Source organism: Mytilus edulis, chromosome 9, assembly GCF_963676685.1.
Source record: "Mytilus edulis chromosome 9, xbMytEdul2.2, whole genome shotgun sequence".
Lineage (NCBI taxonomy): Eukaryota > Metazoa > Mollusca > Bivalvia > Mytilida > Mytilidae > Mytilus > Mytilus edulis.
In genome coordinates, this window is record NC_092352.1 from 42,329,288 (window position 1) to 42,351,049 (window position 21,762).

A 21,762-nucleotide genomic window follows, 5' to 3' on the forward strand; every position below is an offset into this window, starting at 1 on the left:
TCCTTAAAGTAAGCATATATATTTGATGAAGAACAGCCAATCTTGATGTACAAAAAGTACTCAAATCATATGACGGTTAATAATTTGTATCAAAATGAATCAATAACTGCATTCTTATTCCACAAAAATAAAAGTTTAAGTATTTTAATTCTCATTATATCTCAATTCTGATTAGAAGACTTGTCTCAAGATGGTAAAAATAATTGATTTCAAATAAAATAGTATCATATTTGATAAAAAGAAGAATAATTTTGGTTATTTTAAACAATGCGAACAAAATTTTAGTATGATTTTTCTGATAATCTTTTAATTTGATGAAAAAAAACCTATTCTAAACTATAAATAGTACAAAAATTTAATGGCGGTCAATAATTTTCAGTGAAATGAAGAAATATTTGCATTTTAGGCAACGCGTACAAAAATTTAGTATCTTTTTCCTTAAAGTAAGCATATTTGATGAAGAACAGCCAATCTTGATGTACAAAAAGTACTCAAATCATATGACGGTTAATAATTTGTATCAAAATAAATCAATAACTGCATTCTTATTCCACAAAAATAAATGTTTAAGTATTCTAATTCTCATTATATCTCAATTCGGATTAGAAGACTTGTCTGAAGATGGTAAAAATAACTGATTTTAAATCAAATGGTATCATTTTTGATAAAAAAGGAAGAATAATTTTGTTTTTTTGGTTATTTTTAACAATGCGAAGAAAATTTTAGCATGATTTTTCTGATATTCTTTTAATTTGATGAAAAAAAAAACTATTCTAAACTATAAAAAGTACAAAAATTTAATAGCGGTCAATAATTTTCAGTAAAATGAAGAAATATTTGCATTTTAGCCACCACGTTCAAGAATTTAGAATCTTTTTCCTTAAAGTAAGCATATTTTATGAAGAACAGCCAATCTTGATGTACAAAAAGAACTCAAATCATATGACGGTTAATAATTTGTATCAAAATAAATCAATAACTGCATTCTTATTCCACAAAAATAAAAGTTTCAGTATTTTAATTCTCATTATATCTCAATTCGGATTAGAAGACTTGTCTGAAGATGGTAAAAATAACTGATTTTAAATCAAATAGTATCATTTTTGATAAAAAAGGAAGAATAATTTAGTTTTTTTGGTTATTTTTAACAATGCGAAGAAAATTTTAGCATGATTTTTCTGATATTCTTTTAATTTGATGAAAAAAAAACTATTCTAAACTATAAAGAGTACATAAATTTAATAGCGGTCAATAATTTTCAGTAAAATGAAGAAATATTTGCATTTTAAGCACCACGTTCAAAAATTTAGAATCTTTTTCCTTAAAGTAAGCATATTTTATGAAGAACAGCCAATCTTGATGCACAAAAAGTACTCAAATCATATGCCGGTTAATAATTTGTATCAAAATAAATCAATAACTGCATTCTTATTCCACAAAAATAAAAGTTTAAGTATTTTAATTCCCATTATATCTCAATTCTGATTAGAAGACTTGTCTCAAGATGGTAAAAATAACTGATTTCAAATAAAATAGTATCATTTTTGATAAAAAGAAGAATAATTTTGGTTATTTTAAACAATGCGAACAAAATTTTAGTATGATTTTTCTGATATTCTTTTAATTTGATGAAAAAAAACCTATTCTAAACTATAAAAAGTACAAAAATTTAATGGCGGTCAATAATTTTCAGTAAAATGAAGAAATATTTGCATTTTAGGCAACGCATACAAAAATTTAGTATCTTTTTCCTTAAAGTAAGCATATTTGATGAAGAGCAGCCAATCTTGATGTACAAAAAGTACTCAAATCATATGACGGTTAATAATTTGTATCAAAATAAATCAATAACTGCATTCTTATTCCACAAAAATAAAAGTTTAAGTATTTTAATTCTCATTATATCTCAATTCTGATTAGAAGACTTGTCTCAAGATGGTAAAAATAACTGATTTTAAATAAAATAGTATCATATTTGATAAAAAGAAGAAGAATTTTGGTTATTTTAAACAATGCAAACAAAATTTTTATATTATTTTTTTGACATTCTATTAATTTCATGAAAAAACAACCTATTCGAAACTATAAAAAGTTCAAAAATCCAATGGCGGTCAATAATAACCATTTTCGTAGGAATAAGTTTATGTTAACAGAGTCATATAATACAATTATGTATTATATGTCTCTGATGTTAACAATATTTAATACAAAACTATTAATCAACAAAAACAATTTAACGCTCTAAGCATCTTATTCTGTTATACTATTTTCACTTTTTTATTGCAACTAATTTTATTACAGACAGACAGACAGACAGACAGACAGACAGAATATTTTATTATAGTGTCACATACCAATACTGAACAATATCATACATAATAATATAAGTATAAAAATACAAATAAGAATTTAAATCGAAGTTAAAATATCGGTATCCAGCCATGACTGACTTATGAGACACTTTTGCTTTAAAACTTATTCTAACATTCATTTACAAATGAATAAATAAAACTTTTACATCACATTTAAAGAAAAAAACATTCCGTTATACACAATATTTTCTGCGGTTAAACATAAAATATAAAGATTTTGCTAAAAAGGGTTGTATACAGTCATGTGACATCAGAAAGATAAATTTGTCATCATGACAAATAGTGTAAATTAAGGTGTCTTCGTACAGGTCCGCGTTCATCGTTTGTAAACACTGTCGAGTTCGGTTTACATAAGAATTTTAAATATATACGTATCCGTCCGATCCGTGCATAAATTTAATTTACTGATTGATCGGTGACAGTTGTCAGGGTAACTCTCACATAGGTTATTTGACTTATCTGACGGATCCTATGGGTCACCGATCACCGATCACTCATCGATCAGTCAAACATCCGTCACCGATCATTCACCGATCAGTCAAGTTCACGTCAAACAGTAACGCCTAAGGTTGCAAGTACTGTACTACATGAGTTCATGTTTTACATGTTATTCACTTACTCTTATTTTAGACTATTAGTGACACAGACTACACACGATATACCTTCTACAAAAAATTCTTTGGACGTCCTATTCTTTAGAAATTTAGAACACACTCCTGCACTTGTGACATGAAAATTGACGGTATATAAGCTCTAATGTTGAAAAAACATATAAGTAAAGACATTTTTAGAACAGATAGAGGAACCAGTTTTTATTAAATCTGGTCGACCGAGTAACTGGTAGAGCAAAACTATGTTATTATGCTGAAGTTTGCTTTTTCTATTTTCTAATTTTATAAATTATCAAACTGTAGAGTCAACACAATAATGATTTCAGACTGTCTTTAAAACAAATGTATAAATGTAGAATAATAAATTTGGAACACTAGCTATCATTTTTTTTTGTGTAAAATACCGAATCGAGTTTTTTTTATTCTTAAAATGTTTATTTAGTCAATTGAGGTGTCAAAAAGGAAATTTTAATACAAAAAGTCGTCATCAATAATGTTTTTAAACATTTTCACTTTTATTTCATTAATACTTGAACATATATTTCAAACAGGAGTCCCTGTTGGAGAAGCTTGTACAAATACATCAAACTGTACAGATAATATTGCGAATACAGAATGTAAAGGTGGAAAATGTCAGTGTGTGATAACTCATTACCAGATTAAAAAAACCTGTGTAGATAGTAAGTATACATTTGAGGGGTCTATCCAATACAAATTTTAAAAGAAAGAAGATTGTGAGATAATAAGGTAAGTCGACATACGTCTACGGTAAAAGGATAACACATATGTAATACGTAGAATCATCATTTAATATTGTCATATTCTGTTTACACAAAATAATAGAATATTTTTTGTCAGCTGCTATACACACACATTTATTTTATGTTTGTTTAAATACATTTGCAGATCTTTTCACTTTTCATTATGTACAGTGACATTGCATTTTCCTGATTTTGTTGATGAAACTATTTTTTTTGTAGAAGTGGCGTTGGATGCATCCTGTAATGCCACCATGCCTTGCCTTGATACAAACAGCAAGTGTGAGAAAACTTGTGTTTGCAAGGATTCCTTTTATAAGGACACTGCCTCCGACTCCAAATGCAAACCTAGTATGTGTTTTTATGTAGCATTTAAATGTACAAAGTGAACACAAAGTCAGTGAGTTGATCTGATGAAACTCTAAATATTAAGATATTTTTAATAAAAAAACTAGTACAAATGCATGCATTGAAGATATTTCAAAAATTTAGAATAAATTCACAGCAACTTATGGATACATGTCTAGCAAATCAGCCTTTGAACATAGCACTAACTTAATCTATAAGATAGGTCAACATCCGATTTCTCTTAAATGGATATAAACATAGCAAAATGAAAAAAAAACCGACAAACCTAATACACAAATATAAGTACAACATAAAAGATTAGGATCAACCCGTTATGAGTTCAATAGGAAAGTAATTTTTTCTCATAAAAAAAAAACATAAAAAAAATCATAATAAACCAAGTATTTTCTTTGTATACTAGGCATTTACCCAAATGTGACATGTGGCACTCCAAAGAATGAATCTTGCGTAGTTAACGCATACTGCAACTCTACCAGCTTTTGTGTTTGTGAAATAGGTTTCACAGCAACCAAAACAAGTTGTAAGTAAATATGTAAACTTATATATACGTCATAGAATCACTGTAAATGATATATGTAGCATCATCAGTAAAATACCATTGAATGTTTGATTTTTTCAATTTGACGATATTCAATATTTGCAAACAAAATATGAATCTGTGTTTATTTTTACTTCTGTATGAGTAGTGAATATGAACAATAACTGACGAAAACTGATATCGTTCAACTGATAAAAAGACCATACACTATGATCACCGATAATGTATGTTCAATACAGAACTGCACATTTCACTGCTCTTACTGCTGTAGACTCAGCACTTTGAAATGAACAAGTTGAAATCCAAAATACTCGTAAACAAAACAAGATAAAGAGAAAAATTTAGTTTCAAAAGTTTAAAATCCGATTACAAAAGACAAGGATTCTTTTAATGAAAAAATAATATACGAAAAATGGCAAGTTACACATACTTGTGTGCACTGTATTTTAATACATAAAAGATTCAGACACAAAAGATCAATGTAGTGAAGAAATGAAGAAAAGCTTGATGACCAGTGCCAAAACTATCCATAAACACTCAACGATACAAATGTAAACAACAACAGGGCAAAGTAAAGCAGATCTATGATGTATGCATATTTCTTTTTTTAATATTGGGAAAAGTATTCTTTTTCCGAAGTAGAGGAATTACAAATCTAAAGCATTAGACAACATTATTTATTTATAGTGACGTAACATGCTAAGTAGGTACGATATCAATTTTGTCAACTCGTTGGTCAACTTTTTTAAAAATAGTGATATTGTGTGATATTGAGTATAATTGGCTCAGGGATATCGTTACCACAAATTACTAAAAGCCTTTACTAAATTCTTTCATAGATATAAAGATTTGGTTTCGAAGTTTGGTTGTACTTAACTTATTTCAAACGGGATAGCACATCCTTATTTTTACGGATATGGTGTTTAGCGTACCCGGAAATTTAGAAACGATGCCGGTAAACTTATTAATTCTTTAAATAAACGTATTCTAAAAGGTAACTAACCAAACACTGCTTTTATATCTTTGACTATTGTTTTTATTTGTTTTACTATTGATTTTGTTATTAGAAAATCAAAAGCAAACTAAATATTTTTGTTTCATAAATAAGCAAAATGTCGAATTTTGTCTCTTGACATTGCACAAGGTCATGTTTCCCTTTGACTGTTTCCTACGTATATACACTAAATCCATTGGATGCCGGATTTGTACTGATTGATAATTTAGTCTAATATGCATGATTTTTTTAGTTGTTATTTGCTTTGAACTAGCTGTCAGTAGCTGCGAGAACTTTTAGTTCTGTACTCAGTGTATTTTTTTGTTTGGATGAACAAGTAATCGTCAACGTCTACTCTATATTTTAGTTATACAAATGTATGTTTTGCTATTTGTATCCATCTTATGATTTTTATAGTTTGTTCTTATGTTTTTCTGTCACCACTATTTTTCTACATAAGACAATATCTATACCAAGTCAGAAATATGACAGTTGTTATCAATTCGTTTGTTGTGTTTGAGCTTTTGATGTTTTTCCATTTGATCAGGGAATTTCCGTTTTGAATTTTCCTTGGAGTGCAGTATTTTTGTGATTTTACTTTTTACACCACTGTACCAGGTTAAAAGGAATGTTGATATCCCGCAGTTTGTTTAACCCCGCCACATCTGTGTGAAATCGCCCGTCTCAAAACTTGTTTTATTATAAAGAATAATGAGACGTTGTTTGATTGTCAAGGAGAAACTAAATTAACCATTATTGTCAGTTCTCAAGAATTAGCCATGCAGTAATATGGCCATTTATTAATTGAAACATGAAAACATTGAACATATTCAGATATACTTATAGTGCCTTAAGTGAGAACAATTGCTTCTTTGGTCATTGTGTTAGTATCCTACTGCAACCATATAATTTGCACTAACAAAGACCGTCCGCCCGTTCGTCTGCCAGTCAATCAGTCCGCACGTAGGTCTGTTAGTATGTAAGTTTTATAAGCTTTTTGCATTTACTTTTCATATTTGGTAGATATAGTCATACAAGAAGTTACATAAGACGTTTATATCTCGTTCTTGTTGAGCATTTTCCCCTAAAGTTGAGGCCCTTGTAAATTAAATCAGAGTTTCACACTTTCTGTTATGCATCAATCTATATACATGCAATAACTGCAATGTAGTTAACGACAAACTGAATTCTACTTTAAGCTAGAGACAACCATTATACTCTTCATGTCAAAAAAAAAAAAAAAATAATAATGCAATGATGATACATCTTGGAATCGCAAATTATAGATGTCTTTGGTCTAAATCGGGATTTATATTAACTAAGGACTTTTGACGAGATCAATATGCTATATATCTTCCTGTGCCGATAATATTGACCGAGGACAAAGTTCTAGTGTCAATATAATTTAAAGGTTCATATATAACATATGGAAGTCCTTTTTCTCTATACAAAAAATGCATTACATATGTAAATAATGTAGTAATAAAATGATCTCTGTGTATTTTCAAAATCTATTTTGCCAAAACATGCTATAGAACATATCAATAGATAAGATGAACTCAACGATTAAATTGTAAGCAACAACACAACATGCTTTTTTGGAACATATATGAATTCAAATGGAACTCAATATAAACTTTCATTCCACCATGATTGTTATTTGTAAAGTCACGTTGAGTAATTTCGGACCGGAACGTTTTTTTTTACAGATATAAAGGAGTAGGTCCGGTTAGGGTCGATTTTGGCCTCAAATTTCAAGTTCATCTGAGGAAAGATTTTAGACACTTTTTAAACACTTAAGTACAGCTATTTGTAAGATCCAGGCAGGGGGTGATTCATGTATGTCTCAGAACTGCTTTATTCTTTTATATAATAGGCAGCTAAGATTGAAATAAAGTTTGCAAGCTTTTTTTTTTAATTTTGTTGAACGGTTGCTATGGAAACATGCAGCCATTTTTTTGAGGAATTTATGATGAAATCAGGCATGAAAATTGGAAAATGTCTACTTTTTGGTTGCAGCAATTTCATGATAATGACAATTTCAAGAAAAAAAATAATTTCAACATATAATTAGGCATTATTTGAAGTATATATTTTGATGTTGAGGTTGTGAAATCTTTTTTTGATATTAGGCTAAAATGGTATTTAAAAAGGTGCAAAAATCTGCATTTTGACATTTTCTGAAAATAGCTTTAATATCATACTTTAAATCAAGAAAAATTGACATTGAGCAGACAAGTTCATTATAAACTATGATTGCATCTTGAAGTTCATACATTGAATTAATAAAACACGAAAAAAACATCTGGGTTTTTTTGAAATTTTTTGTTACCATGGCAACAAAAATTGGTAAAATTCATAAAAATGACAAAAGACAATACTTGTTCATTATCAAAAGTTTTGCTATTTTTTTATATTAATGTAATTTAACAGACAATAAAACTTGTGATTTGTTTGAAAATGATAAAAAAATATATATAAGGTTTAATTTAAGTGGCTGAAAGACCATAGCAACCAAAAAAAAAGCCCTAGCAATGCTGAATGAATTCAGAATCAGCATCAACTACATGGTTTTCTAGGTATTGGATGCATATAAATAATGGAGTTTGAATAATATACTCAACAGTAAAGTAGTTAATTTACACTTTATCTGCTTTTGGTTACCATGGGAACAAAAAAGTTCAGATTTGATACAAACCGTTATGTACGTTATAATATCTGGTTTGCAGCCCTGTAAATGGACTTCTTTCAACCATAATCAACAAAAATCATATTTCTCTATATTTACAACTCATATCTCTTGATTTCATGAACGGGTCATTTGTTTTTTGTGATAACAAAGTATGGCATAGAAATTTTAGATGGAGAGACAGAGTTAATAATGTAGGCCTGCTGAATTTGGTGCATGGTTTCCTCAAAAATTTGTATTCCTGGATTTTTCTCAATATCTCAAAATTCAAATTTTATTTTGGTCTAGAATCGTAAAAGAAAACGGTACGTCTAAACACTGCTAAGGACTCCTTAGTGCACTAAAGACCTATACAATGCCAATAAGGACTATACATATTATGCCAATAAGGACTATACATATTATGGTAGAGATAGATATTTGAATAAAAAAATTCAAATTTTATAGAAAAATAATCATAAATAAATATTCAACATTATTCAAACGATTCATTCCTCCTATTTTCACTTTTTTTTATAAATCTGCTAAGAAAAGTTAAAATTTCATAAGGAGGAAAACTTATGCAAACAAAGGATTATACTTAATCAACTTTTAATTGGCCAATGTGTTTTGGGATAGGAAATAGGTTATTTTTGTATATGTTTGAATTTTGTGTTTTTAATTCAAATAAAAATGAAAGAAATGGAATAAAATTGAGATTTGAAATTCTGAATAAGTGAAAGAGACAAAAACGTGACCATATAGCATAAAACAATCGAAATAAAGAAATGTAGCAAATGATCTAATATTTTTTTTATAACACAAATTCAAAAGTAAAGTCACGCAAGCATTATAATATGAAACAAACAATACAAGTAAACAACACTTAAGCAAATCACACATTGTAGCACACATATCAGAAGTCCACCGTATATTAGTCTATTAAAGTTTATAAATCTATTCAATGTGAATAGGTGGGTGGCTGCATCGCCAAACTGTACTGTTGTTACTTCTTGGTGGGGCATTAATGCTGCATAGTGAATCATGGTTGAGGCCTAGCAGATTTACCTGTACTTTTTAAAAGAAAATATAGTTGATACACTGTTCAGTGGCGGATCAAGCCATTTAAAAAAAAGGGGGGTCCCAACCCAGAGTAAAAGGGGGGGAGGGGGTTGCAACTATGTGCTTCCATTCAAATGCATTGATCGTCCAAAAAGGGGGTTTTCAACCCCCTTCCCCCTTTTCCCCCTGGATCCGCCACTGAACAGTGTATCAACTATATTTTCTTTTAAAAAGTACAGGTAAATCTTAGGTGAATTTTTAATTAACCTTGCATTTTGATTGTTATAAAACCAATTTATAATTAATCAATCTATCTATTGAAGGAATAGTGATTTTTAAAAGTGTGAATTAGGAGGAATACAACATTTAGACACGTGCCCGTTTTTCTTTGATATGCTGAAAAAATCAATGAACCGTTTGACATGTGCCAAATAACAACAGTTACTTATTAAACAATCATGATCTTTTTATTTTAAGTAATTTTTTTTTTCAACTAGTTTGATATCTGTTTACAAAGCCTTCATATGTTACTATGTGGTATGTGCTTTACTTACTGTTGAAGGCCGTAGGGTGACTTATGGTTATTTATTTCTGTTAAAATTCGTTTCTTGTGAAGATTTGTCTCATATCATAAGTTTCACCCATGTCCGTCAGTACTTTAGTCGTCACGAAGTTGGTTTCCATTTTCTAATTTTAGTTTGCCTCAACCAAATGTTATGAAACATATACATAATGCTTATTACCACAAAACAGATTGATTGATTGTTGGTTGCTTAACGTCAAGTGGCAAATATTTCATGCATATTCAGGACGAGAACAAGTTCACAATAAATACAATAGGTAGGTTGATACAATAGAGGCCATATAGGATGATGGTTGGGGAAATTTGGACTGCCACTGGAAAATGAGGGTATATTGGATAGGGACAGAAATGTTGCCTTGCAACAGACCACATACGGACCCCTCAAAGAGTTGTTGCAAGGGTTCTTAACGTGCAAAGAGCGTGGCACTCTCTTTATACGAGGCATCGGATTTAACGTCCCCCTTCTGACCGGACGTGACTGCGAACTTGTTACATCCCGCACAGCCAAACGGACGCCCCACTTCGGCAAGCATTTTACTGCCGGTCGGGAGAAGACCAAGTGACCATATTTCTATACCCCAGTCTCCCTTGAGGGGACCACAAAACAGAGATCAATTTGAATTTAGTTGGCGTCACTTTAACTGTTCCCGAGTTATGCCCGTTTTGCATTACTTTTCTTTGTTCCATACTTTAGTACTTTAGTCGTCACAAAGTTGGTTCCCATTTTCTAATTTTAGTTTGCCTCAACCAAATGTTATGAAAGATGTTCACAATGCTTATTACCACAAAACAGAGATCAAGTTTGAATTTAGTTGGTGCCACTTTAACAGTTCCCGAGTTATGCCCGTTTTGCGTTACTTTTCTTTGTTTGATACTTTAAATAATTATTAAAACCGAGAACCAGATCAGTTTCTCTGGCAGATCCTTGGTGGACAGCCCCCCCCCCCCCCCCCCCCCGTTTCGTGGGGAAAAATTGGTTGATTATATCGGGAATCACTGAAGTGTGAATGGAGCCCCCTCCCTTTACACAGAGTTCTGGATCTGCCACTGAGTTTAAAACTGTATTGTTTACCTTAAATGACCTGGTTTAGTGAATAAATATCTAAAAGTGACCAGTTGATATTTAAGGAAAACCTTTCTGAAGCCCTTTTTTTCTGTCATACATACCATATAATATTTTTTCGACTTTCATGTATTTATTTTTTTATCATTTCTGTTAAAATAAAAATAAAAAGATGTGGTATAATTGCCAAATTGAAACAATTCTTCACAAGAGACCAAAATGACACAAAAATTAACAACTATAGGTTATCATTCGGCCTTCAACATTGGGCAAAGCCCATGCCACATAGTCCGCTATGAAAGGTCCCGAAATGACAATGTAAATCAATTCAAACAAGAAAACCTATTCATTTACAAAAAGTGAGCGAAAAACAAATATGTAACACATAAACAGACGACAACCGCTGAATTACAGGCTCCTGACTTGGGACAGACACATACATAGAGAATGTGGCGGGGGTATATATATTAGCAGGATCCCAACTTTAAATAAATTAATCCTCAAGAAAATCTTTATATAGATAAATTAGTCATGATTAAGAATTTGACATATTGTGTAGACAATGGTAGACATATATAACTACTAGTATTGTTGAAATCTTTATGTTGCCTGCTAAATGTCATTAGTTGTTTTTTCGTTTGATTGCTGTGTTATTGACGTATAACCTGCATCTCCTACAGTTTTAGTTCCATTTTGGTGTAGTTTCAAAAAGGTGTATGCAAAATCATAACTAAATATAGATGTATTTTTTTTCTTCCCCTAGGTTATATGTTTAGAGAAAGATGAACCAATGAGAAATGTACCTCAATTTAGAAAGTGAAATAAACTGAAAAAAAGTTTCACTTTCCAATCTTAAACTCTCCCCATTTTTTTCCATTTTTCATTCAATAAATTGTTTATATTTATTCACGGGAGTTCACTTTTAATTTGTATACGTTTTAGGTGACGGATAAATGTGATTTTAATCATAAAAAGGGGGAATATTCCAGTTTTCAGACAATGCTTTGAGCAGTTATGAAACTTTGGTGACGCCAGGTTTATATCTATTAACATATTATAACCTCCCATTAGTTTTTCATGAATTAGTGAAATGACATTGAGAAGTTATTTAACTTTTTTTATTCTTTGAAAAAGCGACGGGCGTAACATGCACCCCTTTCAAAGTCTAGGATCAGTTAAGAGTACTTTTGAACTTTGCAGTATATCTCAGGTAGTTAATGCCCACCTTAGCTGTGCCTGATCCTGATCTATGAAAGATTCAAACAAAAACTACCCAACCTCCACTCCTCCCCCAAAATGCAACAGTGTATATATTTAAATTTGTTAAGTCTTTTTAATGAGCAAAAACAGTCATGACAGTACTGAGAGTGAAACAAAGCAAAGCATGCAGTTATATTCCCATTAGAAAAATGAACATTATAAACATAATTATATGTAATTTTTTACATAAACTATATTATATATCATGACTGTTATGGGTGATATTTGTCACCATGGCAACTGTTGTAATAATACTTAACGATTGCAGTTTAGAGCTTATATATGCTTCAATGCATGTCTTTTCATAAAGGTTTGGAAACAATTGAGAACATTGAATTCCCCAATACCGCAGAATTCAATAAATAATAACTCTGTTTCCAAGGGGAAATTACGTTAACATGGTGATAAAATTCAAGAGAGCCCCACACAATGTTTTATTTATTTTGGTCAGGTAGTATTCAAACTTTGTTACTACAATGCTAGCTATGATTTACATATTTTCAATTTTCGAAAAAACACACGAGGAAATTTTGATAATTTCACGATACTTCATGATTTCGAAAAAAAATAAATGTTTTTTAGTATTTTTTAACAAAAATCTAAAAGTCGGGGTTGAACTGCAATACTAACTAAGCTCTGAAGCTAAAACCAAGTTATATCGATGTTATACATTTATATGAAATTTCTGAAAATAAAATTGATTCTATTCATTATCATTATTCTATTCATAATCAGGCTCTCCGACCAAACGTTATCTTTTCAAGAATCTACATGTATGATTTTTTTTTAAATAAACCTACCCCCCTTTTCTCCCCTTACCTTCGGTTCTAACCTCAATGTTTCATTATATATTATATACAGACAAGACTGTGAGTGAAGCAAAGCATGCAGTCATATTCCAATATGAATATAAACACCGTCTATATATAATATATGTATTTTTTTACATAAATTTCTATTGATACATTTTAAAATAGATGTTACTATGGGTAATATGTATTTCCATGGTAACTATTGAAGTCAGCAACTATTAACGATGGTAATTTTAGAGTAAGCTTATGCTTAAATATAATTTTTTTTATCAGTTATAGAACAATTCAGTACATTAAAGCTCTAAAACTGCAATAATCTGCAAATAATAACTCCGTTTCCAAGGAAAAAATCGGTTGCTATGGTGATAAAACTAAAGAAAGTCCCAAGCTTTTTTCTATTTAATTTGGTAAAGTAGTATCCAAACTTCATAACTAAAGTGCTAACTATGCTATACACAGTTGCTCTTTTCTGAAAAACACCTCAGAAAATTTGAAAATTTCGCAAAAATCCCAAATTCAGAAAAGTTGAAAATATGCATTTTTTGCCAAAAGTTTTAAAATTTTTTACAAATTTGGTTTACATGCAATCTGAACTAAAATGATGCTAAAACCAAGTTGTATCAATGTTACATATGAAAATTAATGAAAAATGCTTGATTCTATTCCAAATCAGGCTCTGAATTGTAGTGATTTAGCTGATTTTTGAAAGATTTTACTATGCTTCACAACCAAAAAATAGAGTGTCCGTTACCATGGCATCCACTCGTATTTTCCGACTCATATTTATTTTTTGAGCAGTATTCAGTTACTGCTTCTTCTAGGCCATTTATAGATAAAATCTGAAACCCTCATAAATCACATGTATATGGCACCCTGCCTGGTTCTTACAAAGTCTCTATTTTAGTTAATTCAAAAAGTATATGTAAAATATTTTAACTGATTTACTCATTAAAAACGCCTCGATTCTAGCTTAAATATGAAAAATCTATCAAATATACCAAACCTTGTCACTTTTCAGATGGTGTTTGTCAAAAATGAAAGTGGCCGCATCCGTGTTCATCCTCAACCTTTATATATGATATGTATTATCTTCCAATACAACTTACATTTCAATATTAAGAATGAACACGAATGCGGCCACTTTCATTTTAGACGGTAACCGTCTAAAATATAACTAAAATGCTAAAATGAAGGTTTCAGTAATTTAGCATGACTTAATGGTACTAGTATCCGATATATGTGCATTGTATTGTCAACCAAAGCCTATATTTATTTAGCAGAAGCATTCTACTGTCCAAAAAATAACTAAAAGTATACTTTTTAACAATTTTGTAAAACTGCTATACTTTGGGGCCAAAAAAAGGGGTCTTACTGAACCTACTCCTTTAGAATATACATTTCCCGTCAGTACACATGTAAACAGAAACATAGCCTCAGTATATATTTGAATAGTATCAAAGCGTCAATATACTTAAAATTAGAAACAAACTCAAGGCTTCAGATACATACAATAATATGTGAAACATGTGTTCGAAATGTCCAATGATAACAAGCTTTTTTCTACACCGTACGCAAAATTACCAGTTGGATAAGAAACTAGTATTACCGTTGTTTTACCATTAATGAGTGAATGCGAAAATGTATGATGCTGATTAAAATCTAGAGAATGCGGATGCAAGTGTTGCATTGTAGCAGCATAAGCCTGATCTTGTTCGAATTGTACAAGGGTGTAGATTTTTGTTTACATTAGTTCAAAAGGGAATTGATCTGAAATTATTTTTGATGATATACAATTGGAAGTGTATTCTTGATATTGGTGTTTAAAACTTTAAACTAGATGGTTAAGTTTGACATATATGTGTATTATTTTTTAATGCGCATATTTAGGTCCTTTTTGGTCTTATCGTTGTTCACAGGTTTTTGTTCGTATATATTTTTGGCTTAATAATAGTTGGCTTTGAACATTCCAGAAAAAATAATATTCAGAAAAGCGCCTCGGACGCATGATATTCATAAATTGTTGTTTTCATTTGTTTCTACTAGTGTTGTCAAATCGTACAATTAACGAGTTGACTGGTAGTTTAGGTTGATGTTTGAAGGCTTTATCTATAGTATCCTACACACTTATATATATATATATATATAAGAATATGTGGTATGAGTGTCAATGAAACAACCTTCCATCCAAGTCATACATCTACATTTTTATAATACGATGGATTGAAGTTTGTCCTTTGGTATGATAAAACTTGTCTGTGAAAATTATTGGCGAAATTTGACTTTTAATAATCAAATACATCGTATCAACTAGTGACGCAACGTTAGATATTGCTACTACCACGAAAAATAGCGTTAAGTAAATATTTGACGGGGAAATTTGTATAGAAATGCTGAAATTAAAATTTGCATACATATTTTCAAAAGAATATGATGTACAGAAATGTCCCATCGGAAATTTAATTTGGAAAATTGAAACATTTCAGTTCAATAAAATTTTGACAGATAATTCATTAAATTGTAAGCAAGATCGTTTTGTACTAAGTGTAAGCTCCCAAAATCCGAATTGAAAAAAAAAAGAGCTACAAATTCAATTCAAAACAATAGATTTGCAATGTCTTGCGGAAATGTCCGAGTTAAACTTTCATGCCTTTACAAAACTTTTACGGCCAAACAAACAGAGATTTGATTTCGTGAAGATTATTTTTCGGCTTTGATGACTATACCAAAAAAGTACTTTTAAAGCTGAAGTTGGTACACCAAATAGCATTAAGAATACAGGGTTATCTGTAAAAAATACGGATTAATGAAAATGTCTTGCAAGTTTATCCGTGATCATAATTTGACGTCGCCACAAGCGTAATATGTTAAGGACGGCATGAACTGCATTCGCGTGTTCCTACCACTAAATATAAATGTCCTGCTTTCAACAAAACGAAATGATGCACACATTACAAAAAATAAACATCTATAAGACGATAAAAAAGTAAAAGAACTTCAGTATCATAACTATAAGCTATTGTATGTCAGTGCTTGAATAAAATCATACTCATTGTGAATATAGAATGATGCTATATTTTAAAAAAAAAACACATAATTACTAGCAGTTAAATTGAATATCCTATGTTAATTAGGTCTTTCCACCTTTCCGTGGAAAGACCTATTGGATTTCTTCTGATTATTATTAGGTCTTTCCACTTTTCTGTGGAAAGCCTATTGTATTTGTTCTGATTATTATTATTTTTTTTTTTCTTCCGCCAAATTTTGTTCTTGCGATAAATGTTTGTTTCGCAATATGTCGCTTAGATTTTTTTCATATTGTATCGTATAGTTTATGCGCTTTTAAATTTCACCCTGCTAAGCCGAACCATTTTCTTTGTAAGAGTTATCTCCCTATTCACTGTTTGTCATGTGTGTGCATCTCCTTCGTAACAAAATAAGAAAGCGACAAAATTCTTTTTACAAATTGTTCGTTACATCCTCAGAAATTTTTGGCTAATTTGGATCGAAGCGATTCGATGAAATTTTATAGGAGTTATCTACCTTTACGGAATAAATTTGTCGGTATGTTTTTTTAACTCATAAACCGTTAACCGTATAACCCTGGAATGTTTTTATTTGAGTCCCCTGATTCCTAACTAAGAAAATTAGGTCAAGGTCAAAGGTCAAGGTCATATTTTAGATTTTCATATGTCTTTGATTTCCCTATAATTCTTGAATGGTTATAGATACAGAAAATTTAAGCAGTGAAAAATGTTCAGTACTTCAAGGGGCAACTTTGTTACATTATGGCTGTATTGGTTTTACCATTATGTAAGGGACATAACCCCCATTGATGGTTTATAAAAAGCCATTATTAGGCAAAACACTTAAACAAAAGGTCCTTGACCCATAGGGTCTTTTGCAATGACATTGTGAAGCAATGACCGTGACAAAGGTCACAAGGTCAAAGGTCAAGGTCATGTACATGTGATTTGGGGCACGACTTGAAGAATTTTATGTGTGTTTGCCAACCAACCAACCAACCAATCATGATCAATCAATAATGATCAATCAACAAATCATGATCATGATCAATCAACCAATCATGATCATGATTAATCAATCAATCAATCATGTTTCCGTCTCATGTGTTTAATATAGGGTTCAAGATCTCCTTTGTTTCTTTTTCGCTGTTTCAATTGACCCTTTCCAACGTGTTTAACCAACCAACCAACCAACCAACCAACCAACCAACCAATCAATCAATCAATCAATCAATCAATCAATCAATCAATCAATCAATCAATCAATCAATCAATCAATCATGATCAATCAATCATGATCAATCAATCATGTTTCCGTCTCGTCTCGTGTGTTTAATATAGGGTCCAAGATCTTCTTTGTTTCTTTTTCGCTGTTTCAATTGGCCCTATCCAACGTGTTTAACCAACCAACCAACCAACCAACCAACCAACCAACCAATCAATCAATCAATCAATCAATCAATCAATCAATCAATCAATCAATCAATCAATCAATCATGATCAATCAGTCAAGTTTCCGTCTCGTCTCGTGTGTTTAATATAGGGTCCAAGATCTTTTTTGTTTCTTTTTCGCTGTTTCAATTGGCCCTAGCCAACGTGTTTAACCAACCAACCAACCAACCAACCAACCAACCAACCAACCAACCAATCAATCAATCATTTTTCCGTCTCGTGTGTTTAATATAGGGTCCAAGATCTTTTTTGTTTCTTTTTCGCTGTTTGAATTGGCCCTATCCAACGTGTTTTACCAACCAACCAACTAATCAATAAATCAATCAATCAATCATGATCATGATCATGATCAATCAATCATGATCATGATCAATCAATCATGTTTCATGATCAATCAATCATGTTTCATGAAAAATTGAAATTTAATATTGTTCTTGCGTCACTTCTGAAAAAAAAATCCACATTTACTCTGAAACTACAAATACAATCGACCTCAAAATTTGCAGTCAGCAGGGCATACATGTACTAAAAGTTTGTAAAAAAATTTGGTGCAGATATCTCTCAAAGCTTTTCCTAGAGAAAAAAAATTGCAATGCCGTAAAAATTGCTTGCTAGGTCCGTAAATTTCAGTAAAAGCCTACAATAAAATGTCCGCTCCGAGATTGAAATACTAATCTGTGTTACAAACAGGTGCTGAAAAATGTACATTATCAGAAAATAATCAATAAATGTGTTTTAAAGTTACACCGGATCAAATAAATCCAAATCATGCACTGTTTGTGAACTGCCATCAAAATGTCAATTTCCTACAATGACAAAAGAAATTACATTGTGTGCATTCCGTCTCTATACATGTTGTCTGTTCAAAGTCCCCACCTAAAAAGGAATAAAAAGACTATCTTTTCGTTATTATAAACCCGTGTCACGTGATGTGGCGCGCGCGCTGTACCTAAAATAAAAGAAAAACTTTCCAAACTAAACATAAAACTTCTCCGGTAACAATAATATAGACCCCAGACAGAAACAAACAAACAAACAAACAAACAAACAAACAAACAAACAACCCCCCCCCCCACTCAATTAATTTTAAAGGGGGAAAGACCCCCTACAATTGCTTTTTTAAAGCAATTGATTTATATTTATTATTATTTTTTTTATTCTTCCGCCTAATTCTTTTCTTGCGTAGTATTGATGTTTCAAAAGATGTCGCTTAGATATTTGGAATATGATATCGTAAAGCGTATGCACTTTTAAAACTGACCACTGCGTAACCAAATACTTTACGTTGTAAGAGTTATCTCCCTAAACACTGTTTTTCTTGTGGCCACTACTCCTTCGCAACCATAAAAGATTACGACAAATTTATTTTACCAAATTGCTCGTTTCATCCTCAGGATGTTCTGTTTTATTTTGACCGAAGCCGTATAGAGACTCCATATGAGAGTTAGTTCCCCTTTTGTATTTGAAATTTTGAAATGTATTTTAAACTGGAAAACCATGAGTGATAGAGACCTAGGGTCTTTTGTTTTGAGATCATTGGTCCAAAAAAATGAAAATTAGGTAAAGGTCAAAGGTCAAGGTCATATTCTAAATTTTGATTTTGGCCTATTTTCACTAATTTTCATTAACCTTATAAGATACCGACAAATTATTTTTACTAAATTGTTAGTTGCGACATGTCGTAACTTATATATTTTGGTTAAAAGGGTGTGTAGACATAAAATGGGAGTTTTTGCCCCTCCTATATTAAGAATTAAACGTAAAGTGATATAACTCATTAACTATACATATTACAGACCTAGGGTCTTTTTATTTGGGGTCCCTGGTTTATGACCTTGAAATATAGGTCAAGGTCATCAGTAAATTTGACATTCTAGATTTTGACCTTTGCTCAAAATTCATATTTATACATCAATAAGCCATAGGAACTGACATTTTCAACTGAATTTTAATATTTTCATATCAAAATAGATCCTTATTGGTGGAAAGAGCTGAACAATTGGTTTTTAATTATAAACTTATATTGGATTGGATTATCACGGCATTTATACTTGTGTGTTATACTCAAAATTGAAAGCAGGAAGAATTAGATAATGTGCGTTTCCAATTTAACGTCTTTTTTTCTGTTACACTAAATGGTAACAATATCTGACGTTGCGTCTATAGCGTTTGTACTAACTTCAGATTGAAACATTAAAAACCTTCTTGGTCTTGTAGAATTTAATATGGCTGAAACCTATGACTCTTTCATTTTCTCTTGTTGTCTCCGATAATAATGTGGTGTGTTACAATTTGAAAAGATTAAGCAAAATCTTGTTACTCATACTATCAAGTATACATTGATAACAATCACATTGGTTTGCATTTCTCAATTTTTGAGTTAGCATTTCGTTTACAGTTTTACAGTTGCGTTAAGATATTGCCCAGAGCAGACAAGTTCTAATTATTTTATATTTCAGGATTAACAATAGCAATCAATATACTGGACAATTGGTCTGTCAAATTAACTACCGCGACGACAAGTTTTAAAGAAAACATAACTATTTAATGATTTTAATACAAATTTATATCAAACCTAACATAATTGAAAAAAGTCCGGTTAACCGGTTAGCGTTTTTGGTATTCGGTATTCGGTCGTTCAAACGGTTAACCGGTTAACCGGTTAACCGTTGACAACACTAGTTTCTACTTATTCTTTTTAATGTATACAATTCGACAGAATTTACAATTATTTATTTCCAGGTAATTCTGCTATGACTATGGCTGTGGTGGAGATATCAACTATTATCATGTGTTTAATGCTGGCATACTTCGAAGTTTTAAAATAACTATTAGCTCAAAATGACACCTTTGCTGTGTGACTTATGACTCTACTTGTGTGTTATTAATGGCATTTATTGTGTATGACTAATGACACTACTTCTGTGTGACTCAAGAACGTAGTTACTTCTGTAGCCAAAACTGCAATAGGCAACGAATTTAAAAAATGGACACTGTAATGAACCTCTGTGATCAAACAAAAATCAATATCATCTATATGTTTTTTATTAGATAAGGAGGAAATGAGCCATTTATAGTACCAGGATAACCGTCATTTTCGTCGCATTATAAAGAAATTATATCACCCTAATTATTGACATTTTGATTTATTATGTAATTGTGATTTGTTAATTTGAAATGATGTTGAATATTTTTAGTTGAATATTTCTGTATCATATATTTTGCGGACATTCACGTGTATTTGGACAATGCAGTTTCGACTGACTTAATTCACATGCTTGTTAAACTTCTCTAACCATGTTCATATGTAATGGTAAAAACAACAAATGTGAAAAAATCAAAATATCATTGATAGGGAGTTTTTAAAACTCGACAAATTTACGTTCCGTATGTTAATGAAAGTTGTTTTTACAATGCAACCTGATGTACATATGATAATGTAATAAAGAGATTAAATCAAATTAATTTTCGAATGATATCATTAAGTTACAGATAAATGAAGATTTTTGTTGCAAGTACAATGAGATTGATGTTACCTCTCACAAAGGGAAAGATATTTCTAGGGGTAATAAATACCATAGCAATCGAATACTTTGATGAAAAGAAAAAAGAAGAAAATAACTACAGTAAACAGGATCCTACACAGAAACTTGAAGATTGAGCAACACGAACTCAGAAAAAAAAGATGAAATTAAGACATATTAAAGCCACCCTCAATGCTCGCCTGGGAGATTCTCGTAACATTATCGTGTACGTGTATCAATGATTTCTTGTTTTATTTCTACTATTACACTGAATAAGTATATAGAATCAATTTGAATGAAAACGTTAAGTCAGAAGACCCACTCAGTATTTTACAATGATGGTAATAATAAGTATTCTACAATCGAAAGGTAGGTTTTGTATTGAAAATAGTTTTTTGTGACGTCAAATGTAAATATTGGTGTCAAAATGAAAGTAGTAAATGATTAAACGTTGTGGTTTATTTCTGTCATGTAGAACATGTTCATACTGAAAAAGGTGTATGACATATCAGGTCCCTGTTCAACGCTTAAACGCTTGGTTCATATGCTTTCCTCGTATTGTATGTACCAAAATTACTATAACTATCTTTGTACAGTCGGGGACTTCGAGGATAATTTGCGAGAAAAAAAATTTATTTTAAACTCGAGTCTTGTGTATCCTTGAAAACTTACC

General features: G+C 30.9%; 1 protein-coding gene across 1 annotated transcript in view; it reads left to right on the forward strand.

Annotated features, from left to right (window-relative positions):
• Positions 1–21,026, forward strand: part of LOC139488392 (uncharacterized) — a 29,681-nt gene extending 8,655 nt beyond the window's left edge. Inside the window, exons 3-6 of the mRNA XM_071273942.1 lie at positions 3,535–3,663; positions 3,964–4,092; positions 4,511–4,630; positions 20,308–21,026. Of these exons, the coding sequence (XP_071130043.1) occupies positions 3,535–3,663; positions 3,964–4,092; positions 4,511–4,630; positions 20,308–20,393 (464 nt within the window). The 3' untranslated portion in view covers positions 20,394–21,026. The remainder of the gene's footprint in view (positions 1–3,534; positions 3,664–3,963; positions 4,093–4,510; positions 4,631–20,307) is intronic.
• Positions 21,027–21,762: the final 736 nt, after the last annotated feature.